This window comes from Amblyraja radiata, chromosome 16 (assembly GCF_010909765.2).
Source record: "Amblyraja radiata isolate CabotCenter1 chromosome 16, sAmbRad1.1.pri, whole genome shotgun sequence".
Taxonomy (NCBI): domain Eukaryota; kingdom Metazoa; phylum Chordata; class Chondrichthyes; order Rajiformes; family Rajidae; genus Amblyraja; species Amblyraja radiata.
The window spans coordinates 2,652,703-2,675,451 of record NC_045971.1 but is presented as its reverse complement, the minus strand read 5'-3'; the positions used below and the strand labels follow the sequence as shown (position 1 = coordinate 2,675,451).

General features: G+C 48.9%; 1 protein-coding gene across 1 annotated transcript in view; it reads left to right on the top strand.

The window, feature by feature from the left end:
• Positions 1–22,749, top strand: part of lasp1 (LIM and SH3 protein 1) — a 121,401-nt gene that overhangs the window by 65,159 nt on the left and 33,493 nt on the right. Inside the window, exon 3 of the mRNA XM_033034879.1 lies at positions 682–766. Within this exon, the coding sequence (XP_032890770.1) occupies positions 682–766 (85 nt within the window). The remainder of the gene's footprint in view (positions 1–681; positions 767–22,749) is intronic.

Sequence of the window (22,749 nt, the reverse complement as noted above, 5' to 3'; positions counted from 1 at the left end):
ATAAACCAAGTCTATCCAGTCTTTCTTCATAAGACAGTCCTGACATCTCAGGAATCAGTCTGGTGAACCTTCTCTGCACTCCCTCTATGGCAATAAGGTCCTTCCTCAGATTTGGAGACCAAAACTGTACACAATACTCCAGGTGTGGTCTCACCAAGACCCTGTACAACTGCAGTAGAAGGAGGCGAGGATAAATTTATTTGGTCAGGGGGTGGTGAATCTGTGGAATTCTTTGCCACAGAAGGCTGTAGAGGCCAAGCCAGTGGATATTTTTAAGGCAGAGATAGATAGATTTTTGATTAGTGCGGGTGTCAGAGGTTATGGGGAGAGTTCGATAGAGCTCTAGGGGCTAGTGGTATCAAGGGATATGGGGAGAAGGCAGGCACGGGTTATTGATTGGGGACGATCAGCCATGATCTCAATGAATGGCGGTGCTGGCTCGAAGGGCCGAATGGCCTCCTCCTGCACCTATTTGCTATGTTTCTAAGGCAGGAGAATGGGATTAGGAGAGATAGAGCAGCCATGATTGAATGGCGGATTAGACGATGGGCCGAATGGCCTAATTCTACACCTATCACCTTTGACATAATGACCTTATGCCTTGGTAGTGGCGCCTTGTGGGAATGTGAATGTAAACATGGAAACTCAAGGTGTTGATGTTTCTTGTTGTTTTTTCCCCAGGCACTACCCCAAGTCTTCCTTCACTGCCGTGGCCGATACCCCTGAAAACCTGCGCCTGAAGAAACAAAGCAAGTTGCAGAGTCAAGTAAGTCGGAGTTTCAGTTTAGTTAATTGTCACGTGTACCGAGCTACAGTGATAAGCTTTTGTTATGGGCAGGGGTTATGGGGAGAAGGCAGGAGAATGAAACATAGACAATAGGTGCAGGAGTAGGCCATTCGGCCCTTCGAGCCTGCACCATTCGCCATTCAATATGATCATGGCTGATCATCCAACTCAGTATCCTGTACCTGTACCTGCCTTCTCTCCATACCCCCTGATCCCTTTAGCCACAAGGGCCACATCTAACTCCCTCTTAAATATAGCCAATGAACTGTGGCCTCAACTACATTATGTGGCAGAGAGTTCCAGAGATTCACCACTCTCTGTGTAAAAAATGTTTTTCACACAGAGTATAAGAATAGTATAACAAACAACAGTGATTCGTAGATTAAATACAAACATCACTACATACATATAGCCGTCGCTCAGAGGACGTCAAGAAAGGCTTGGGAGTAGAGATGAGTTTTTAGCCTCGACTTGAGTCGATGGAGGGGGGCAGTTCTGATGGGAAGAGGGATGCTGTGATACACAATATTTTGTCAATCTTTTCCACATTCTTTCTTTCCATCAACAGTATCCAGATGGTGTACTTGAATCAATAAAGTGATGTAATCAATGCAAACATTCTTCTCCATGCAGTTCCTCTAGAGAGTCTATTATTGTTAAATGCCAGTCAGTGCACAAGTCCACAGTGACCCACTCAAGCATTCTATAGCCTCTGATTGTTTACTTAGTGTGATTGCTTCTGAGAACCATCTTTAACTATCTTAATTTAACACAGTGCTAATCTTTCTCTGTTCCCTGGAGTCTAGTTCTAGCCAAGGAGCGTCTACTTTATGGGCCTGTCCCACTTACGCAACTTTTATGGCGTCTTGCCGGCACCCGTCATAGGTCGCCGAAAATTTTCAACATGTTGAAAATCCATCGGCGACCAGAACACGGTACTACTCTTTGAGCGACTACTCACGACCGTACCGGCTTCACACATGTCGCCAGTATGGTCATGACTGGTCTCCTCAGTCGCCCAAAGAGTCGTACCTTGTTCTGGTCGCCGCTGGATTTTCAACACGTTGGAAATTTTCGCCGACCTGCGACGATCTATGACGGGCGCTCGGCGGTCGCCGAAAGTGGGACAGGCCCTTTACTTTAGAGATGCAGCGCGGAAACAGGCCCTTCGGCCCACCGACTCCGCGCCGACCCTGTACACTAACTCTATCGTACAGACTGGGGACAAATTACTATTTTTACCGAAGCTAATCAACCTACAAACCTGTATGTTTTTGGAATGTGGGGGGGAAACCGGAGCGCCCGGAGAAAACTCACACAGTCACAGGTTGAACGTACAGACAGCATCCGCAGTCATGATCGAACCCGGGTTTATAGACAATAGGTGCAGGAGTAGGCCATTCGGCCCTTCGAGCCAGCACAGCCATTCGATGTGATCATGGCTGATCATCCCCAATCAGTATCCAGTTCCTGCCTTCTCCCCATATCCCCTGACTCCGCTATCTTTAAGAGCCCTCTTGAAAGCATCCAGAGAACCTGCCTCCACCGCCCTCTGAGGCAGAGAATTCCACAGACTCACCACTCTCTGTGAGTAAAAGTGTTTCCTCGTCTCCGTTCTAAATGGCTCACTCCTTATTCTTAAACTGTGGCCCCTGGTTCTGGACTCCCCCAACATCGGGAACACGTTTCCTGCCTCTAGCGTGTCCAAGCCATTAACAATCTTATATGTTTCTGGCACTGTAAGGGAGCAACTCTACCGCTGCGCCACCGTGCCACCCCAAGTTGTCTAAGTGTAATGCCGCAAGTGTATACATAGCAGGGTAGAAAACTCTTAGTAACTGGTTGAAATACCCTGCTAATAGTTAATGGCCAGGTTAAACTAGTTCTATGTAATTGCATCTGCAATAAACCGTGGCATAAAGAACCATCCAAGTGGATGCTCGAATAAAATACTCTATTGTCCTCATAATATTAGTAGTTGATAATCGAAACATGAAATGCAAACAAGTACAAATTTAGTTTAGTTTATTTTCGCAGTGAAGAAAGCGAATGGTATGTTAGCATTCATAGCAAAAGGATTTGAGTATAGGAGCAGGGAGGTTCTACTGCAGTTGTACAGGGTCTTGGTGAGACCACACCTGGAGTATTGCGTACAGTTTTGGTCTCCTAATCTGAGGAAATACATTCTTGCCATATAGGGAATACAGAGAAGGTTCACCAGACTGATTCTGGGATGTCAGGACTTTCATATGAAGAAAGACTGGATAGACTCGGCTTGTACTCGCTGGAATTTAGAAGATTGAGGGGGGATCTTATAGAAACTTACAAAATTCTTAAGGGGTTGGACAGGCTAGATGCAGGAAGATTGTTCCCGCTGTTGGGGAAGTCCAGAACAAGGGGTCACAGTTTAAGGATAAAGGGGAAATCTTTTAGGACCGAGATGAGAAAAAAAATTTCCACACAGAGAGTGGTGAATCTCTGGAATTCTCTGCCACAGAAGGTAGTTGAGGCCAGTTCATTGGCTATATTTAAGAGGGAATTAGATGTGGCCCTTGTGGCTAAAGGGATCAGGGGGTATGGAGAGAAGGCAGGTACGGGATACTGAGTTGGATGATCAGCCATGATCATATTGAATGGCGGTGCAGGCTCGAAGGGCTGAATGGCCTACTCCTGCACCTATTTTCTATGTTTCTATGTTTTATGTTTGCAGTCTGCAAAGCTGGTGCAGTGGTTACTTAAAATAGATATGTTTTTATCTTGTTCGGCACAGCTAGGATATCTAGAAATAGGAATAATGTCAAATAGGCCACTGGGAGAAATTATCTCAGAACATGGAACAGGAAATGGGCCCTAGGCTCACAATATCTGCGCCAAATTTGATGCCAAGACCAACTCTTATCTGTCTGCATGTAATCTATATCCCCCTGCTCCCTGCATATCCATGTGTCTATCTAATATCCTCTTAAACGCCACTATCGTATCTGTCTCCACCACCACCCCTGGCAATGTGTTCCAGACACCCACCCACCACCCTCTGTGTTTATATATATATTTTTTAAAAACCTGCCCCGTATATCTTTCTTATACTTTTATCCTCTCACCTTAAAGCTGAGAGAAATGTCTTAAGGGGCTGTCCCACTGCACGAGGTAATTCAAGAGCTCTCCCGAGTTAAAAAAAAAATCAAACTCGTGGTAAGCGCGTAGAATGTACGTAGCGGGTACGTCGGAGCTCGGGACGTCTCTTAGCGGCTCGTAACGCTAACGGCAGGTACTCGGGAAACGCGGTAAGCTCGGGAAGACTCGTGAAGATTTTTCAACAAGTTGAAAAATGTCCACGAGAGCCCCGAGTACCTGCGAGCGGCCATTACCGTAAATCTCCAAATCGGGGGAAACTCGGGAGAACTCTTGAATTAGCTCGTGCAGTGGTACAGCCGCATAAGAAGGGTCCCGATCCGAAATGTTGCCTCTCTCTGTTTTCGAGGGATGTTGTCTGACCCGCTGAGCTATTTTAGCACGGGGTGTCTATTTTTTTGGAAAACCAGACACATTCACGGCCTGCTGAGTCTCACTTGAGATTAACCCTTTCAGAAGATCTAGGAGCAGAGTTAGGCCATTCGGCCCATCAAGTCTAATCCACCATTCAATCATGGCTGTTCTATCTCTCCCTCTCAACCCCATTCTCCTGCCTTCTCCCCATAACCCCTGACCCCCGAACTAATCAAGAATCTATCTATCTCTGCCATAAAAATATCCATTGACTTGGCCTCCACAGCCTTGTGTGGCAATGAATTCCACAGATTCACCACCCTCTGACTAAAGAAACTCCCCCTCATCCTTCCTTAAGGAACGTCTTTTTATTCTGAGGCTGTGCCCTCTGGTCCTAGACTCCCCCACTAGTGGAAACATCCTCGCCACATCCACTCTATCCAGGCCTTTCACTATGCGGTAAGTTTCAATCAGGTCCTCCCTCATCCTTCTACACTCCGGAGTAGAGGCCCAGCGCCGTCAAACGCTCATCGTATGTGAACCCACTCATTGCTGGGATCATTCTCGTCAATGTATCCTTTCCCATACCTGTGTGGCCTTCTTAAACCGTGGACAGTCGCCAACATAGAAATATAGAAAATAGGTGCAGGAGTAGGCCATTCGGCCCTTCGAGCCTGCACCGCCATTCAATATGATCATGGCTGATCATCCAACTCAGTATCCTGTACTTGCCTTCTCTCCATACCCCCTGATCCCTTTAGCCACAAGGGCCACATCTAACTCCCTCTTAAATATAGCCAATGAACTGGCCTCAACTACCTTCTGTGGCAGAGAGTTCCACAGATTCACCACTCTCTGTGTGAAAAATGTTTTTCTCATCTCGGTCCTAAAGGATTTCCCCCTTATCCTTAAACTGTGACCCCTTGTCCTGGACTTCCCCAACATCGGGAACAATCTTCCTGCATCTAGCCCGTCCAACCCCTTAAAAATGTTGTAAGTTTCTATAAGATCCGCCCTCAATCTTCTAGATTCTAAGTGAAAGCGGGGACTTGACCACTGACCAGTCGCGATTTCACTGTGGGAAGTGGCATTGAGGTGGGTCCTGTCTTTATGTCTTGCTGGTTTGCACCTGTCCTAGTGTGTTTGAGAAGTGTGATATTAGACTTCCTGCATAGAGCATCGTCTTAAATAAAAAAACCCAAATGGTTTCTGTTTAATTGTCTGCTTTTCTCACTTTTAAAAATAGCCCAATGCTTAGCTTGAAGCTATTTCAGGTAATGTTTGGTGGCTTCCTGCTTGTGATGTTAGTTCAATCAATCGTGCAGCCTGCAGCGCTGGAGTTGAGGTGGGGCCGCACTCCTTATGTGTTCAGGACTTTCCACTATCATCGGGGACTTTCAGCTTCATCTGCCCCTGCTTGTTCCGCCTTTTTTTGAGGAACTATTAGAAAACTGTTCCTCAAAATGGCCAGGGTGGTGAAGGAGGCTGTTGGAACGCCCTGGCCATGATCATAGAGTCATACTGAGTCACATGACATGGACACATGCCCTTCGTCCCAGCTTACCCACGCCGACCAACATGCCCCACGTACGCCAGTCCTACCTGCCCCTGTTTGGCCCATATCCCTCTAAGCCTTTGCTGGTCAGCACGCAACAAAAGCTTTTCACTATACCTCGACACACGTGACAATAAACTAAAACCAACTATAATAATAACTTTATAATAATAATAACTTTATTTATAAAGCACTTTAAACAACTGCAGTTGCCACAAAGTGCTGTACATGAGAACTCATGGACAAAAAGCTATTACAAACCATTAAAAACCGTAAAACGAAGGACTATAAAAAACACACTAAAAATTAAAAGACATTAAAAGCACTAAGAACAGGAGCAATGCCTCAGCCAGTGTCGAAAGCCAAAGAATAAAAATGTGTTTTTAGGGAGGATTTGAAGATGGACAGTGAGGGGGCCTGTCTGATGTGCAGCGGCAGAGCAGCAACAGAAAAGGCTCTATCCCCTCTGAGCTTCCGCTTAGACCTTGGTACCTCAAGGAGCAGCTGATCAGCTGACCTGAGGCACCGGGCAGGAGCATATAGGTGGAGCAGCTCAGAGAGGTAAGGCGGGGCGAGCCCATTCAACGATTTAAAAACAAATAAAAGAATTTTGAAATGAACTCGAAAGTGCACTGGGAGCCAGTGAAGGGAGGCCAAATCTTTCATAAACGTTGCGATAGTACTTGCCTCTGGTAGCTTGTTCTATCCCCCCACCGGCCATTGTGTAAAACAAAAAAGTTGCCCCTCCAGTTCGTATTAAATCTATTCCCCCTCACCATAAGCCTATGTCCTCTAGTTCTTGATTGCCCTACTCTGGGATATCAGACTGATGCAGGGACTCGACCCGAAACGTCACCTATTCCTTTTCTCCTGAGATGCTGCCTGACCCGCTGAGTTACTCCAGCTCTTTGTGTCTGTCTTAGGGTGTGAACCAGCATCTACAGAGTACAGAGAAGGTTCACCAGACTGATTCCTGGGATGGCAGGACTTTCATATGAAGAAAGACTGGATAGACTCGGCTTGTACTCGCTAGAATTGAGGGGGGATCTTATAGAAACTTACAAAATTCTTAAGGGGTTGGACAGGCTAGATGCAGGAAGATTGTTCCCGATGTTGGGGAAGTCCAGAACAAGGGGTCACAGTTTAAGGATAAGAGGGAAGTCTTTTAGGACCGAGATGAGAATTTTTTTTTCACACGGAGAGTGGTCAATCTGTGGAACTCTCTGCCACAGAAGGTAGTTGAGGCCACAGTTCATTGGCTATATTTAAGAGGGAGTTAGATGTGGCCCTTGTGGCTAAAGGGATCAGGGGGTATGGAGAGAAGGCAGGTACAGAATACTGAGTTGGATGATCAGCCATGATCATATTGAATGGGGGTGCAGGCTTGAAGGGCCGAATGGCCTACTCCTGCACCTAGTTTCTATCTGCGGTTCCTTCCTACACATTTGATAAGACATCTGATTGCAAAACAATCTGAACCTTTGTTCATAATGAACCATTAATAGAGTATTATGAAAATTCACTTGACTGCAAAGGCTTTTGGTTTCATTTGTCATTGCAATTTGCCTCGTTCTATTCTGATCACATTTGCTTTTCATTTAAAGCAGATGAATGAGTCACTTGGTGTTCCTTGCTGTGCACATTGGTCACACCGCCTTCCTGCAGCGAGTCTTGCACATCAGCCTTGCTGCCAACTGCATTGACACAAAGGGTGGCCAGGTTGGCACAGAGGTTAGAGTTGCTGCCTTACAGCGCTTGCAGCGCCGGTACAATCCCGACCGCAGGTGCTGTTTGAACTTTCTCCCCGTGACCGCGTGGGTTTCTCAGATTTTCGGTTTCCTCCCACACTCCAAAGATGTACAGGTTTGTAGGTTCATTGGCTTGGCGAGGGTGTAAAATTGTGCCTAGTGTGTGTAGGACAGTGTTAATGTGCGGTGATCGCTGGTCGGTGCGGACTCAGTGGGTCGAAGGGCCTGTATCTCTGAACAAAACACAATGATTCGCATCGCTGTGAAAGTTGCTTCCTACCTGCCTCCCTCTTGATGGGAAGATTCAGCACGGAAACAGGCCCTTCGGCCCTGCCCAGTTCGAACATCCCTTCACATTGGTTCTACTTCATCCCACTCCCCGTCTGCTCCCTACATACAAGGGGCAATTTGCAGAGGCCCAACCAACCTACAAACCCGCACGTCTTGCGGACGGGGGAGAGGAAACCGGAGCACCCGGAGGAAAAACGTGGTCACAGGGAGAACCTGCGTAAAGACAGTACCCGTGGTCAGGGTCGAACCTGGTTTTCTGGCGCGGTGAGGCTGTGTCATTGTGCCACCCTTCTATTGAATAAAACCGCTCTTACTAATACTCCTTTCTTGGATTTTATATATTTATAAGACACAGACAGACAGACACAGACAGAGACACACAGACAGAGAGACACAGGCAGACACAGACAGACACAGACAGAGACACACAGACAGACCGAGACACACAGACCGAGACACACAGACAGAGAGACACAGGCAGACACAGACAGACACAGACAGAGAGACACAGGCAGACACAGACAGACACAGACAGAGACACACAGACAGACCGAGACACACAGACCGAGACACACAGACAGGGACACACAGACAGACACACACAGACAGACACACACAGACAGGCAGACACAGACAGGCAGACACACACACACACGCAGACGCACACACGCAGACGCACACACGCAGACACACACACGCAGACACACACACACGCAGACACACACACACACACACGCAGACACACACACACGCAGACACACACACACGCAGACACACACAGACACAGATACACACACCCCTTCCTTTGTACGTTTCAATCGAATAATGACAACAAAATGTTTTCACGTCCTAATCCGTTGCTATTAATCGTTTGCACTTGTGGTTTCACTGCCTCAAATGACATTTTGTGAAATATGTTTTAAAGAAGAAAGAAAAAAATTATTTGGGTAACATTTTGAAAAATAGTCTTCCATTTCGACCAAGCCTAATGATATGAGATGAAGGTGCTGCCATTAATCATCTTTTAATCCTCCTTTTGCCTCCTTCCAAAAATATCCAGGAAATAGATGTAATCCAGGTTTGATGTTAGTTCCCAGAATTACAAGTGAGGCAGATTTGTATTCGGCTGCAGAGACTTGATCAGAATATTAGGCAGGGGAGGATATTAACGAATGATAAAACAGAGCAAGGGGTTGGAAGGGACCAGAAGAATTGCAAGATTGAGGTAACTCGAGTCAAAGAAGTCAGTGGTCAAATGAAGGTGATGAAGAGAGCCATCTGAGGCGAAAGTTGAGAAATCTACAGTCTAATTAATTTTATTGCAGCGATACACCGCGGAAACTGCCCACCAAGTCCACGCAGACCAGCAATCACCCTCTACACTAGTTCCATGTTATCTCGCTTTTGCATTAGTACGGGTGTCAGAGGCTATGGGGAGAAGGCAGGAGAATGGGGTTAGGAGGTCAGCCTTCATTGAATGGCAGAGTAGACTTGATGGGCCGAAAGGCCTAATTCCACTCCTATCACTTATGATCCTACACACCAGGGACATTTTACAATTTTAACCGAAGCCAATTGACCTACAAACCTGCACGTCTTTGGAATGTGGGAGGAAACCGGAGCACCCGGAGAAAACCCACGCAGGTCACGGGGAGAACGTACAAACTCCGTACAGACAGCACCCGTGGTCAGGATCGAACCGGGGTCTCTGGCGCTGTGAGGCAGCGGCTCTACCTCTATGCCGCTCCTGCCCGTCGCAAGTCTGTGGCTTGTTGCAGGAGTCTCCGATGTACAGGGTCCTGGTGAGACCACACCTGGAGTATTGCGTACAGTTTTGGTCTCCTAACCTGAGGAAAGACATTCTTGCCATAGAGGGAGTACAGAGAAGGTTCACCAGACTGATTCCTGGGATGTCAGGACTTTCATATGAAGAAAGACTGGATAGACTCGGCTTGTACTCGCTAGAATTTAGAAGATTGAGGGGGGATCTTATAGAAACTTACAAAATTCTTAAGGGGTTGGACAGGCTAGATGCAGGAAGATTGTTCCCGATGTTGGGGAAGTCCAGGACAAGGGGTCACAGCTTAAGGATAAGGGGGAAATCTTTTAGGACCGAGATGAGAAAAACATTTTTCACGCAGAGAGTGGTGAATCTGTGGAACTCTCTGCCACAGAAGGTCGTTGAGGCCACAGTTTATTGGCTATATTTAAGAGGGAGTTAGATGTGGCCCTTGTGGCTAAAGGGATCAGAGGGTATGGAGAGAAGGCAGGTACGGGATACTGAGTTGGATGATCAGCCATGACCATATTGAATGGCGGTGCAGGCTCGAAGGGCCGAATGGCCTGCTCCTGCACCTATTTTCTATGTTTCAATGTAAAACAGTGCGGATTCGTAGCGGGATGAAAATTTCTTTCCTGACCCACCTGGTTCTCCTGCATGAAACTCTAATGGATCCTTGGGCCTGGATCTGACACTGAACTGAGCAAGCAAGGTCATTCGCGGCACAGCTCTCGGCCTCTTACTGTGGGAGGAATGCCAGGAACTTTGGGTCACTGCTCCCTTTAACGTAACTTTTTCTTTGAGGAATGAAATGCTGTATTTAAATATTTACATAGCAGGAGAGATGCTGGTTTACGATAAAGCAGCCTCTTGATTTATTCTCGTTGATTATGACTGGACTCTGTTTCCTCATAGTTTCTCCTACAACTCCCATTGAAATCAAATGTTGCATTTAGCTCCGTGGCCCAATCTTGCTCTTGTCCACACATTCAGATGATTGTTGGACTGGAATTGGGGGGAAAGGACAAGGCTAAAGTTTAGTTTAGTTGAGAGATATAGCCATAAATAGGCCATTCGGCCCACTGAGTCCGTGCCGAGCAGAGATCCCCGTACACTGGCACTTTCCCACGCACACGCGCACACACACGCACACGCGCACACACACACACACACACACACACACACACACACACAGACACACACACACACGCACACACACACGCACTCACACGCTCACGCACACACACACACACACACACACACACACACGCACACACACACACACACACACACACACACACACACACACACACACACACCGATTTGCAATTTACAGAAGCCAATCATCCCACAAACCCGCACGCCTTTGGGATGAGGGAGGAAACCGAAGCACTCTGAGGAAAGTCACGGGGAGAACGTGCAAACTCCGCACAGACGGCACCTGAGGTCAGGATGGCATCCGGGTCTCCAGCGCTGTGAGGCAGCAGCTCTACCCACTGCGTGCCTCACCGCGCCGCCCGTTGTGAGACCCTGCAGCTTAATCATGTTCCGGCTGCGGTGACTAGTTGCATTCTTTGCACTATCTCATTCCGCCAACTTTCTTCCCAGCTGTTGTCAGGCAAGTGAACCATCCCATCACCAACTAAAGAGTGGACCTGACCTGCCATCTACTTTATTGGAGACATAGAAACATAGAAAATAGGTGCAGAATCTCTGGAATTCTCTGCCACAGAAGGTCGTTGAGGCCACAGTTCATTGGCTATATTTAAGAGGGAGTTGGATGTGGCCTTTGTGGCTAAAGGGATCAGGGGGTATGGAGAGAAGGCAGGTACAGGATACTGAGTTGGATGATCAGCCATGATCATATTGAATGGCGGTGCAGGCTCGAATGGCCGAATGGCCTACTCCTGCACCTATTGTCTATGTTTCTATGTTAGCATTATCCAGCTCCTGAGACATTTGAGAGTTTGGGCATGTACATTTTCAGTGTGAAAAGTGGAATTTGTCCCTTATTTTGACCTTTCGTCCCTTATTTGGGAGTGAGAAAGTTGGCCACCCTCGAGTGAGACCCAACACAAATTGGAGGTACAGTGAAAAGCTTTTGTTGTGTGCTAACCAGCTAGCGGAAAGACAATACATGATTCCAACGGAACCATTTACAGTGTACAGATACATGGTAAGAGAATAACGTTCAGAGCATGGCAATGAATTGAATGCGGACAGGTGGGACTCTAAAGTGGAGGTGAATTGGACAGTCGCCTAGCTTGTCCAGGGACGGTTCAGCAGCCTGATGGCAGAGGGGAAGAAACTGTGTCTGAATGATGGGGCGTAGGACACAGAGCTCGATCGATCGGTTCCCTCGGTGGAAAATACCCAAGGTCAGAAAACTACGCAAACAGTGATGTCTATTTATAAAATCTCAGCCTGCGGGAGAGATCCCTATGGTAACCAAAGTAATTCATTCCTTTATACGATGCGGCAAGCAAGATCTGCCGCTGATGTAATATGTATGGATGCAGCGGAGAATGCCGGGATCGAGTGGTGTCTTCATGTAGGGGGGGAGGCACAAAATGCTGGAGTAACTCAGCGGGACAGGCAGCATCTCTGGAGAGAAGGAATGGGTGACGTTTTGGGTCGAGACCTTTCTTCAGACTGCAATGACTTCTCCCCTGACTTGCATGATCTCCCGGTTGCAAAAATCTTCCCTCCTGTTCCCACACTGACTCCTCTGTCCTGGGCCTCCTCCATTGTCAGAGTGAGATAGGGTTTGCCAACCGTCCCGTATTAGCCGCTACTACTCGGGTCGAGGGGGCTGTCGGGTCAGAGCGTCGCGTCCGGCCCCGCCTCACCCGTCCCGACGTAGTGCAGCCCATGGAGTGCAGCAGCAGCAGCAGCAGCATCAGCGCCTCGCCCGTGACCCCGTCGGTCGGCAGCCCGGCCAGCTGTCCGACCTTCGGACCTTCGCTTACCGCCGACACCACCACCACCACCACCACCACCACCCCTCCTTCTCGTGGCCGATCATCGGTTCATGAGTTGGACGGGGCGCCGGACTTTGCGCGCCGGCTGGGCTTTGTGTGCAGTCCAGCACCCGGGGCCAACTCATCATTCGCCCAGCCACGGCCCAGTCGGTCAACAATTGCCGTCGGGAATTTGTCCCTTACTTTGACCTTTTGGTCCCTTATTTGGGAGTGAGAAAGTTGGCCACCCTCGAGTGAGACCCAACACAAATTGGAGGGACAGCACCCGTGTTTAGCTTGGGCAGCTTACACCCCAGCCGTATGAACATTGACCTTTCCAACTTCAAGTAACGCTTGCTTTCCCCCCCCCCCCCCCCCCCCCTCCGTTCTCCTACTAGTTTATAGAGTCTAGAGACACAGAGTGATATAGCGTGGGAACAGTTTTTACTCTACCTTGGTACATGTGAAGATAAATTAAATTGAAGATAGACACAAAATGCTGGAGTAACTCAGCATCTCTGCATAGAAGGTATGGGTGACGTTTCGGGTCGAGACCCTTCTTCAGACTGGACTATTTTTCACCTACAGCTAACTATTTGACACCCCATGTTAAACCATTGTTTTTAGCAAACCACAAACTGGGTGGGTCTTGATTCTTCTGACCGGCAGTATGTGTGACAGTACTCTATTTTGGTGACTCCTCAATGCTTGGTGAGTAAGATTGCTCTGGAGTGCCACCTAGAGCGACCAGCTACCTTCCAATTTGGGTGACAGGGCTCCTGACTCCTGGCCATTGGGCGGAATGAGGTTGGGACCAAGTGAGGAAGATCTTCAACCCGGTAAAATGTCTTAAAGCGTTTCACAGAAGCATTATCAGAGAAAATGTGGGCGGCACGGTGGCGCAGCGGTAGAGTTACTGCCTCACAGCGCCCGAGAACCAGCGTCGATCCCGACTACGGGTGCTCTCTGTATGGAGTTCGTACGTTCTCCCCGTGACCTGCGTGGGTTTTCTCCAGGTACACCGGTTTCCTCCCGCGCTCAAAAAAAAACCGTGCAGGTTTGTAGGTTAATTGGCTTCGGTAACTTGTCCCTAGTGTGTCGGATAGAACTGGTAAACGGGTGACCATTGGTCGGCGCGGACTCGGTGGGCTGAAGGGCCTGTTTCCGTGCTGTATCTCTGATCTAAACTAAACGAAATAGGGATGGCAGTGCTGGAGGGAGTTTGGTCTTGGTGAGGTTTGAAGACTCAGAACAGTGTCTCCAAAACAAGACGCAAACATACCTTCAGCTTCAGTCTTGGTGTTGTCTATTACCTGTTATGGAGCCCAGCTTACAACACAACAAAATGGCAAGGAATCTGGAGTTGAGTGGAATGCAACATTTAACACAACAGGAATCTTACTAGGAATGCTGACATACATTCCCCTGTACCTGGTGCATTCCAGGCACAGAATTCATCAGGACTGATGAGAAGCTGTCCACTCATCAGAGGGAGTGAGATTGTTTCTCCTTTTTTGTCTCTCCCCCCCTCTCTCCACCCTTTCCCCCCCTCTCCCCCCCTCTCCCCCCTCTCCCCCCCTCTCTCCCCCTCTCCCCCGTCTCTCCCCCCTCTCACCCCTCTCTCCCCCCTCTCCCACCCCTCTCTCCCCCTCTCTCCCCTCTCTCTCCCCCCTTTCACCGCTCTCTCCCCCCCTCTCCCTGTCTCCCCCCTCTCCCTCTCTCTCCCCTCCTCTCCCCCCTTTCCCCCGCTCTCTCCCCCCTCTCTCCCCTTCTCTCCCCCCTCTCCCCCCCTCTCTGCCCCCCCTCCCCTCTCTCCCCCCTCTCTCCCCCCTCTCTCCCCCCTCTCCCCTCCCTCTCCCCTCTCCCCTCTCTCCCCCCTCCCCCCGCCTGTCTCTCTGTGTGTCTCTCTCTGTCTGTCTGTCTGTCTGTCTGTGTCTCCGTCTCCTGTCTGCCCCTCTCTCTCCTCTCCGTCTCTCTATTTCTCTGTCTCCATCCCCCTCTCCCTGTCTGCCTCTCTATCTGTCGTGCAACTGACTGTAACCGACGTGACACTGGAAACGACATGAAACGTGGCCAGACTATTTTATTCCCATCCCCTCCCCTGGATAAACCCGATCACCTGAGTGTATTCCAAGCAAGTGTACTCCCCCTCTGTATCCCCCACCCCTGCTCCTTCACATTCTAGTCGTCTGCCGCTCTGAAGGGTTGGGTGATGCGCCCTGGCTTACGATGGAAGTCGGTGGTTGTGAAAGAGCCAGCTCCACGGACCCAGAAGGGGACAGTGTGTCATTACCTTGCTACCGACAGGCACAAACCAGTGATTGTGTTTGTCTCGCCCGCCTCAACACCACAGTGTCTGTAGTATTGAGACCAACCCCCTCCCCCCCCCCCCCCCCCCCCCCCACATACCCCCCCCCCCACTCCAAAAGCTGAAACCGCAGCATGGTGGGGCAGCAGTACAGTTGCTGCCACACAGCACCAGTGGCCCGGGTCCGATCCGGACAGTGTGCGGGGATTGAATTACTCCAGCATTTTGTGTCTATCTTCGGTGTAAACTAGCATCTGCAGCCCTATCCTACACACTTGCAATCTATTCATTGGTAGACAAAAGTGCGGCAGCATCTATGGGGCGAAGGAAATAGGCAACGTTGCCTATTTCCTTCGCTCCATGCAAAGAGTTGAACAATCTCCACTATAGGAAATAGGCAACGTTACCTATTTCCTCCGCTCCATGCAAAGAGTTGAACAATCTCCACTATAGGAAATAGGCAACGTTTCGGCCCGAAACGTTGCCTATTTCCTCCGCCCCATAGATGCTGCCGCACCCGCTGGTCCCCGTGACCGCGTGGGTCTCCAAGTTCATAGGTTCCAGGACCATTCGGCCCATCGAGTCCACTCCACCATTCAATCACGGCTGATCCATCTTTCCCTTCTCTCCCCCATAAAAGCTTTTCACTGTATTTCGCCACATGTGACGATAGACTAAACTCATTGATAATCCCCAACACCTGTACTAATTAAGAATCTGTCAATCTCCCTGCCATAAAAATATCCATTGACTTGGCCTCCACAGCCAGCCGCCTGCGGCTATGAATTTGCACAGATTCACCACCGTCTGACTGAAGAAATTCCTCCTCGTCTCCATCCTGAAGGACCCTTCCCACCCTGGACACAACCTGTTCCAACTGCTGCCCTCTGGCAGACGGTACAGGTCTTTCAAAACTCCCACAAACAGACTCAGAGACAGCTTCTACCCCATAGCCATACGTGAATTTAACAATGCAAAATAAGAAATAACACTCACATTCAACTGAATGGTTCTACCTCAGCTGCTATTGTTATTTATCTGTAATTTTTTTTTATATGTATATATTTTTACCTTTTCTTATATATTTAAAATTGCTCTTGTGAATCGCACCGTGGGATTGACTTTTAAATTTCGTTGTACCATGTGCAATGACAATAAAGAGATTCATTCATTCATTCATTCATTCATTCATTCATTCATTCATTCATTCATTCATTTCTAAAGGTGTGCCCTTTTATTCTGAGGCTACGGCCTCTGGTCTTAGACTCTCCCACTAGTGGAAACATCCTCTCCACGTCCACTCTGTCCAGTTCCTACACATACAGACAAGGGTTTGAGAGACCGGCAGAATGGATCTATTGGCTTTAGCGGAGCTGCAGAAGACTATTTAGTTTAGTTCAGAGATGTAGCGCAGAAACAGGCCCTTTGGCCCACCGAGTCCATGCTAACCTGCGATCCCTGCACACTAACACTATCCTACACACACTAGGGACAATTTACACATACACCAAGCCATTTAACCTCCAAACCTGCACGTCTTTGGAACGCGGGGGGGGGAACCGAAAATCTCGGAGAAAACCCACGCAGGCCACAGGGAAGAATAGAATAGTAGAATAGAATAGTTTCTTGAAAGATTGATAGATTCCTGATTAATACGGGTGTCAGAGGTTATAGGGAGAAGGCAGGAGAATGGGGTTGAGAGGAAAAGATAGATCTGCCATGATCGAATGGTGGAGTAGACTTGATGGGCTGAATAGCCTAATTCTGCTCCTGTCACTATTAAAGCTTAGTTTAGACAATAGACAATACACAATAGGTGCAGGAGTAGGTCCTACGGCCCTTCAGGCCAGCACCGCCATTCAATGTGATCATGGCTTTAGTTTGGCTTAGTTTAGATACAGCGTGGAAGCAGGAAACATGAAAATAGCACGCGTAAACACCCAACCCTACATCCTTCTGTGGATTTCACAGTGTACCACAGTCCCTTAGTATGTATCGCCCCTGCGTTCCTTGGCGGCTACATTTAGTGCCTTTATAGCAGTGGGGTAAAAACTGTTTTTAAGTCTGTTTGTCCTTGTCCTTGTAGATCTGTACCGCCTGCCTGACGGCAACAGTTCAAACAGGGAGTGTCCGGGGTGGGAAATGTCCTTTGTGATACTCTGGGATTTTTTGATGCAGCGGGAACTGTGTAAGTCCTCCAAGGTAAGGAGAGGCCAGCCGACAATCCTCTGGGCGTTGTCAATGGCCCTCTGGAGCGCTTTCCTCTGAGCCGCTGTGCAGCTGGTGTACCACACGCATACACAGTATGTTAGGATGCTCTCAATGGAGCACCGATGGAAGAATGTACACACTCCGTACAGACAAGCACCTGTAGGCAGGATCGAACCCGGATCTCTGGCGCTGTGAGGCAGTAACTCTACCGCTGCGCCACCAGGTCCCCTGGCTCCTCGTACCATCGTACACTGCCATCCATGTTTGTTTGGGCTGGGTACCGTGTCCATTGTAATGGGCAGCGATAAGTATGGTACTTTAATCGGTATACATACAGAGACCATCGCCGTCAGTTCTCTCGGCTCCGAATCGTACGTTACAACTAAAATACAACACGGCTGCCCGCATGGCCGCAAGGTGGTGGTGGTGTGGAAAAACCTGACATGGATTATGGATCAGGTCATCAGCAGCAAAACCAGGCACGGATCAAATCAGCAATACTGTTTGATATACTGTTCCCGATGTTGGGGGGCAAGTCCAGAACAAGGGGTCACAGTTTAAGGATAAAGGGGAAATCTTTTAGGACCGAGATGAGGAAAACTTTTTTCACACAGAGAGTGGTGAATCTCTGGAACTCTCTGCCGCAGAAGGTAGTTGAGGCCACAGTTCATTGGCTATATTTAAGAGGGAGTTAGATGTGGCCCTTGTGGCTAAAGGTATCAGGGGGTATGGAGAGAAGGCAGGTACAGGATACTGAGTTGGATGATCAGCCATGATCATATTGAATGGCGGTGCAGGCTCGAAGGGCCGAATGGCCTACTCCTGCACCTATTCTCTATGTTTCTATGTTTCTATATACACCCACCGCTTACTGAATCTGAGACGGGTGTGACCCTCCGAATGCTCATTACATATAGACTGTTTGTCTCCCCGCAAGTCAATTGTTCTGGGGATTTTTTTAATTACTTCCGGTGTTCTGCAGTTTAAACACGAAATTATCTTGCAAAATTTGTCGTGAAATTAGTGGGTGGACATAATTAGGGTGTGGTCCATCATCGAGTCTACGAGGGGAGGGAGACGTTGGTTCACACAAGATAAACACAAAATACTGCAGTAACTCAGCGGGTCAGGCGGCATCTCAGGAGAAAAGGAATAGGTGACCTTTCGGGTCGAGGCCCTTCTTCAGGCAGGGTCGGGGGGGGGGGGGTGGGGGAGAGGGAAACGAGAGATATGGAAAGGGTGCAAGGACAAATGAATGAAAGGGGTGCGAAGAACGAAATTCAGGCCAGCCGGAATATCAAGGAAAGGTGGAGCCCACAATGGTCCATTGTTGGTTGTGGATGAAGGTGATAAGGGGTGGATACAAACAGTGAGACTAAGCAGGATGACAATGAAACCAGTAGGCCGACTAGGGTGGGGGGGGCGGGAGGGAGCGACGACTGGCTTTGTCCTGGCCCTTCTCTCTTCCAGCTTCTCTTCCCCTCCAACACAATCAGTCTGATGAAGGGTCTGACAAAGTCGGCCCTTTAATAAGACTCAAGGAACTATAGGATGAACCTCCCCCCCCCCCCGCTGGTTTTCCTCCCTGCTGAAGCGAGGTTTTACACCCACAGAGTTTGGCGCTGAGATGGTCCTGGCAGGGAGACCTCCTCTGTATCCAGCGTTGCTTCTCTATAATTGATATCACTGGAGAGTTCCTCTTTCGTTCTCTGTCTCTTTGTTCCCTCCATGTTATTTCTGCCCTGAGCGAGAGAGAGAGAGAGAGCTGCAATTATTGTCAATTATGAGCCTGGGCATTATTGTCAGTTCTTCATTCGGCAGCTCAGCGGTAGAAGCTGCTGCCTCACAGCGCCAGAGACCCGGGCTCGATCCTGACTACGGGCGCTTGTCTGTACGGAGTTTGTACGTTCTCCCCGTGACCTGCGTGGGGTTTTTTTTCCGTAGATCTCAGGTCTTGTCCCACACTCCGAAGACAGTGAAGGGGAGGGACTGGAATGTTGATACCACTGGGTTGTACGGTGGCCCAGTGCAGCATGAGGTGTTTCTCAGCTGCTTGTCGAGTGTGTGGGAATACATAGATACATAGATACATAGAAAATAGGTGCAGGAGTAGGCCATTCGGCCCTTCGAGCCTGCACCGCCATTCAATATGATCATGGCTGATCATCCAACTCAGTATCCCGTACCTGCCTTCTCTCCATACCCCCTGATCCCTTTAGCCACAAGGGCCACATCTAACTCCCTCTTAAATATACCCAATGAACTGTGGCCTCAACTCCCCTCTGTGGCAGAGAGTTCCAGAGATTCACCACTCTCTGTGTGAAAAAGTTTCTTCTCATCTCGGTCCTAAAGGATTTCCCCCTTATCCTTAAGCTGTGACCCCTTGTCCTGGACTTCCCCAACATCGGGAACAATCTTCCTGCATCTAGCCTGTCCAACCCCATAAGAATTTTGTACGTTTCTATAAGATCCCCTCTCAATCTCCTAAATTCTAGCGAGTACAAGCCAAGTCTATCCAGTCTTTCTTCATATGAAAGTCCTGACATCCCAGGAATCAGTCTGGTGAACCTTCTCTGCACTCCCTCTATGGCTATAATGTCCTTCCTCACGATACGATATACGGGGGAAAACGCAAGGGGAGGCATGAACCATGAATTTAAAGTGATGCGTGGGAAGTCCAGGATTGGGCATGTACAAAGATTGGGGAGGGGAGGGGAGGGGTGGGGGAGAGATTCAGTCTTAGTCTACCCTAGGACAGAAGGGGGAGGGGTTGTGCAGTTCTATAGCCACAGGGGAAAAAGGATCTCCAGTGGTGTTCTGTTGGAGATACTCCTCAGGTTGACCAGTGTGTCATGGAGGGGGTGAGCTGTACTGTCCAGGATGCTCCGCAGTTTGAGGAGCATCCTCCCCTCCAAGACCAACCTCCCCGTGAGTCCAACTCCAACTCCGCCCACAGGACGGAGCCAGCCTTCCTGACGAGTTTGTTGATCCCGTTGGCGTCCGCGATCTTCGCCCTGCTGCCCCCAGCACGCGGCAGCGAAGAGGATGGCAGTGGCTACCACCGATTGGTAGAACATCTGCAGCATCTTACTGCAGATGTTGAAGGAGCGGAGCCTTCTCACAAATTACAGCCGGCTCTGACCCTACTTGTACAGGGCCTCAACGTTCCTGGACCAGTCCAGTTTACTGTCCAGGTTCACTCCAAGGGACTTGTACTCCCCTGGTAAACTGCACATCCACACCATTGATGGAGACTGGGGACAGGGGTGTTCCTCTCCTCCTAAAGTCCGCCACCAACTCCTTAGTCGTGTCCAATGATCCTACAGCGAGCAAGATGGTCCAACTCGATGAAAAAGACGTAGTACGGTCATGGGCAGATTCATGGGTAATTTAAGGCGCCATTTCCGTAACCGGCTTCCGTCTCCGCACCAAAGATCCCGTAGGATACTAGCGCGGAGACGGAAACATCCTCGTAAAAATAAAAGTTATTTGGTAAAAATCTTCTCCTCATTTTCAGAATTTTAATTTATTAACACAAACTGTTCCCCCCGCAACGTTGATTGCACTGCGAGTCGGGTCGGGTCGGGTCTGGTTACAGAAATGGATGAAATAAAGGCCCACGTTCCGCTCCGTTGCGTACTACACGTCAGCCATTGCATTTAGCAGGAGTGGTCTATAGGATCTTTGGTCGTGTCGGTGTTGCGCTGGAGGTGATTCAGCTCGCACCACCCAACAAAGTGGTAGACTACACCTCTGTGTTCGGCTTCCCTCCCCCCCCCCCCCTGATGCCAGCCCACAGTCGCAAAGCAGACAATGTGACTGCAAACTGCTGGCAGGTTTGGTGTGGAAAACGTGAGGTGCGGATAAATCATTGGCCACACAGCAGACGCTGAATCTCAATCAGCTAGCACCTCTGCCGGAGTTGGCGATTTTAACGACTCCTCGGGCTGCAAGTCGGAAGATTTATCTCACCTCATCCCCAAGGACGTCTATTTATAGAGAGAGTGAGAGAGAGAGAAGAAAATCAGACTTTCAAAACCTGTGAAGGATTTAGCATTCACTGTGAAAGCCAGCTTGTGGAAGTCTTTCAGTGCGACCATTTTCTCCTTGGAATAAACGAGGTTATTATCTCTCTTTGGAAATGATGTACTGAATGTTCAGGGTTGGATAGAGATTTGATGGTGATTGTTTGATTGAAGTTACAGGGAACCGTGGATGATATGTTGATGGAATGGAGCGGCTGGGCTTGTACACGCTGGAATTTAGAAGGATGAGAAACATATTAGATTATTAAGGGTTTGGACACGCTAGAGGCAGGAAACATGTTCCCGAATGTTGGGGGTGGGGGGTCCAGAACCAGGGGCCACAGTTTAAGAATAAGAGGTAAGACATTTAGAACGGAGATGAGGGAAAACTTTTTCACACAGAGGGTTGTGAATCTGTTGAATTCTCTGCCTCAGAAGGCAGTGGAGGCCAATTCTCTGGATGGTTTCAAGAGAGAGTTGGATAGAGCTCTTAACGGAGTCAGGGGATATGGGGAGAAGGCAGGAACGGGGTACTGATTGTGGATGATCGGCCATGATCACATTGAATGGCGGTGCTGGCTCGAAGGGCCGAATGGCCTACTCCTGCACCTATTGTCTATTGTCTGTTGACTATTTAGCAAAATACAAAGTGCTGAAGTACCTCAGTGGCTCAGACAGCATCTGTGGAGGGAAATTGACTCATTTTCTAATTTATTATATTGTTTGCAGTGTTGGTATGTTTGCATATTGAGCTATGCTGCTGGAAGTATGAATTTCATTGTTCTATCTGGGACAAATGATAATAAAACGCGTGTGTGGGAAGGAACTGCAGATGCTGGTTTAAACCGAAGACAGACACAAAATGCTGGAGTAACTCAGCGGGACAGGCAGCGTCTCTGGACTAGTCTGAAGAAGGGTCTCGACCCGAAACGTCACCCATTCCTTCTCACCAGCGATGCTGCCTGTGATGATGAAACAGGGAGAATGTACAAACCCCGCGCAGACAGCACCCGTCGTCAGGATCGAACCGGAGTCTTTGACACACTGCAAGGAAGCAACTCTACCGCTGAGCCACTGCAATGGGCAGGCAGGCGATGGTTTTGGTTGGGACTGATAATGGGGGACTCGCGGGATGGGGGGGGGGGGGTTGGAGAAAGCTGGAAAGAAGACCTAGATGTGGGATAAGGTGTGGCAAATGACAGGTGGGTACAGGTGAGGAAGGTCTCTGAGAATCGGGGATAGGTGGAGTGGCAAAGGCTAAAGATGAAAAGGGTGTCGGATAAAGAGAGGAAGTATAAAGCAAGAGGGATGGATAGAGGTGGAAGGGGTCGTAGTGAGGGGAACGAGGGAGAGGGATATTGGGGAATGGGAGATTTGTGTACACAGGAGGGGTAAGAAGCAGGATGACTGGGTCATTGTTAGATCATTGTGAGTGCATGGAGAATTATTTGCTCTAATTATAACTGGTTGTACAGTATTTACACTGGGTTAATGCATAGGAACATAGACAATAGGTGCAGGAGTAGGCCATTCGGCCCTTCGAGCCTGCACCGCCATTCAATATGATCATGGCTGATCATCCACAATCATTACCCCGT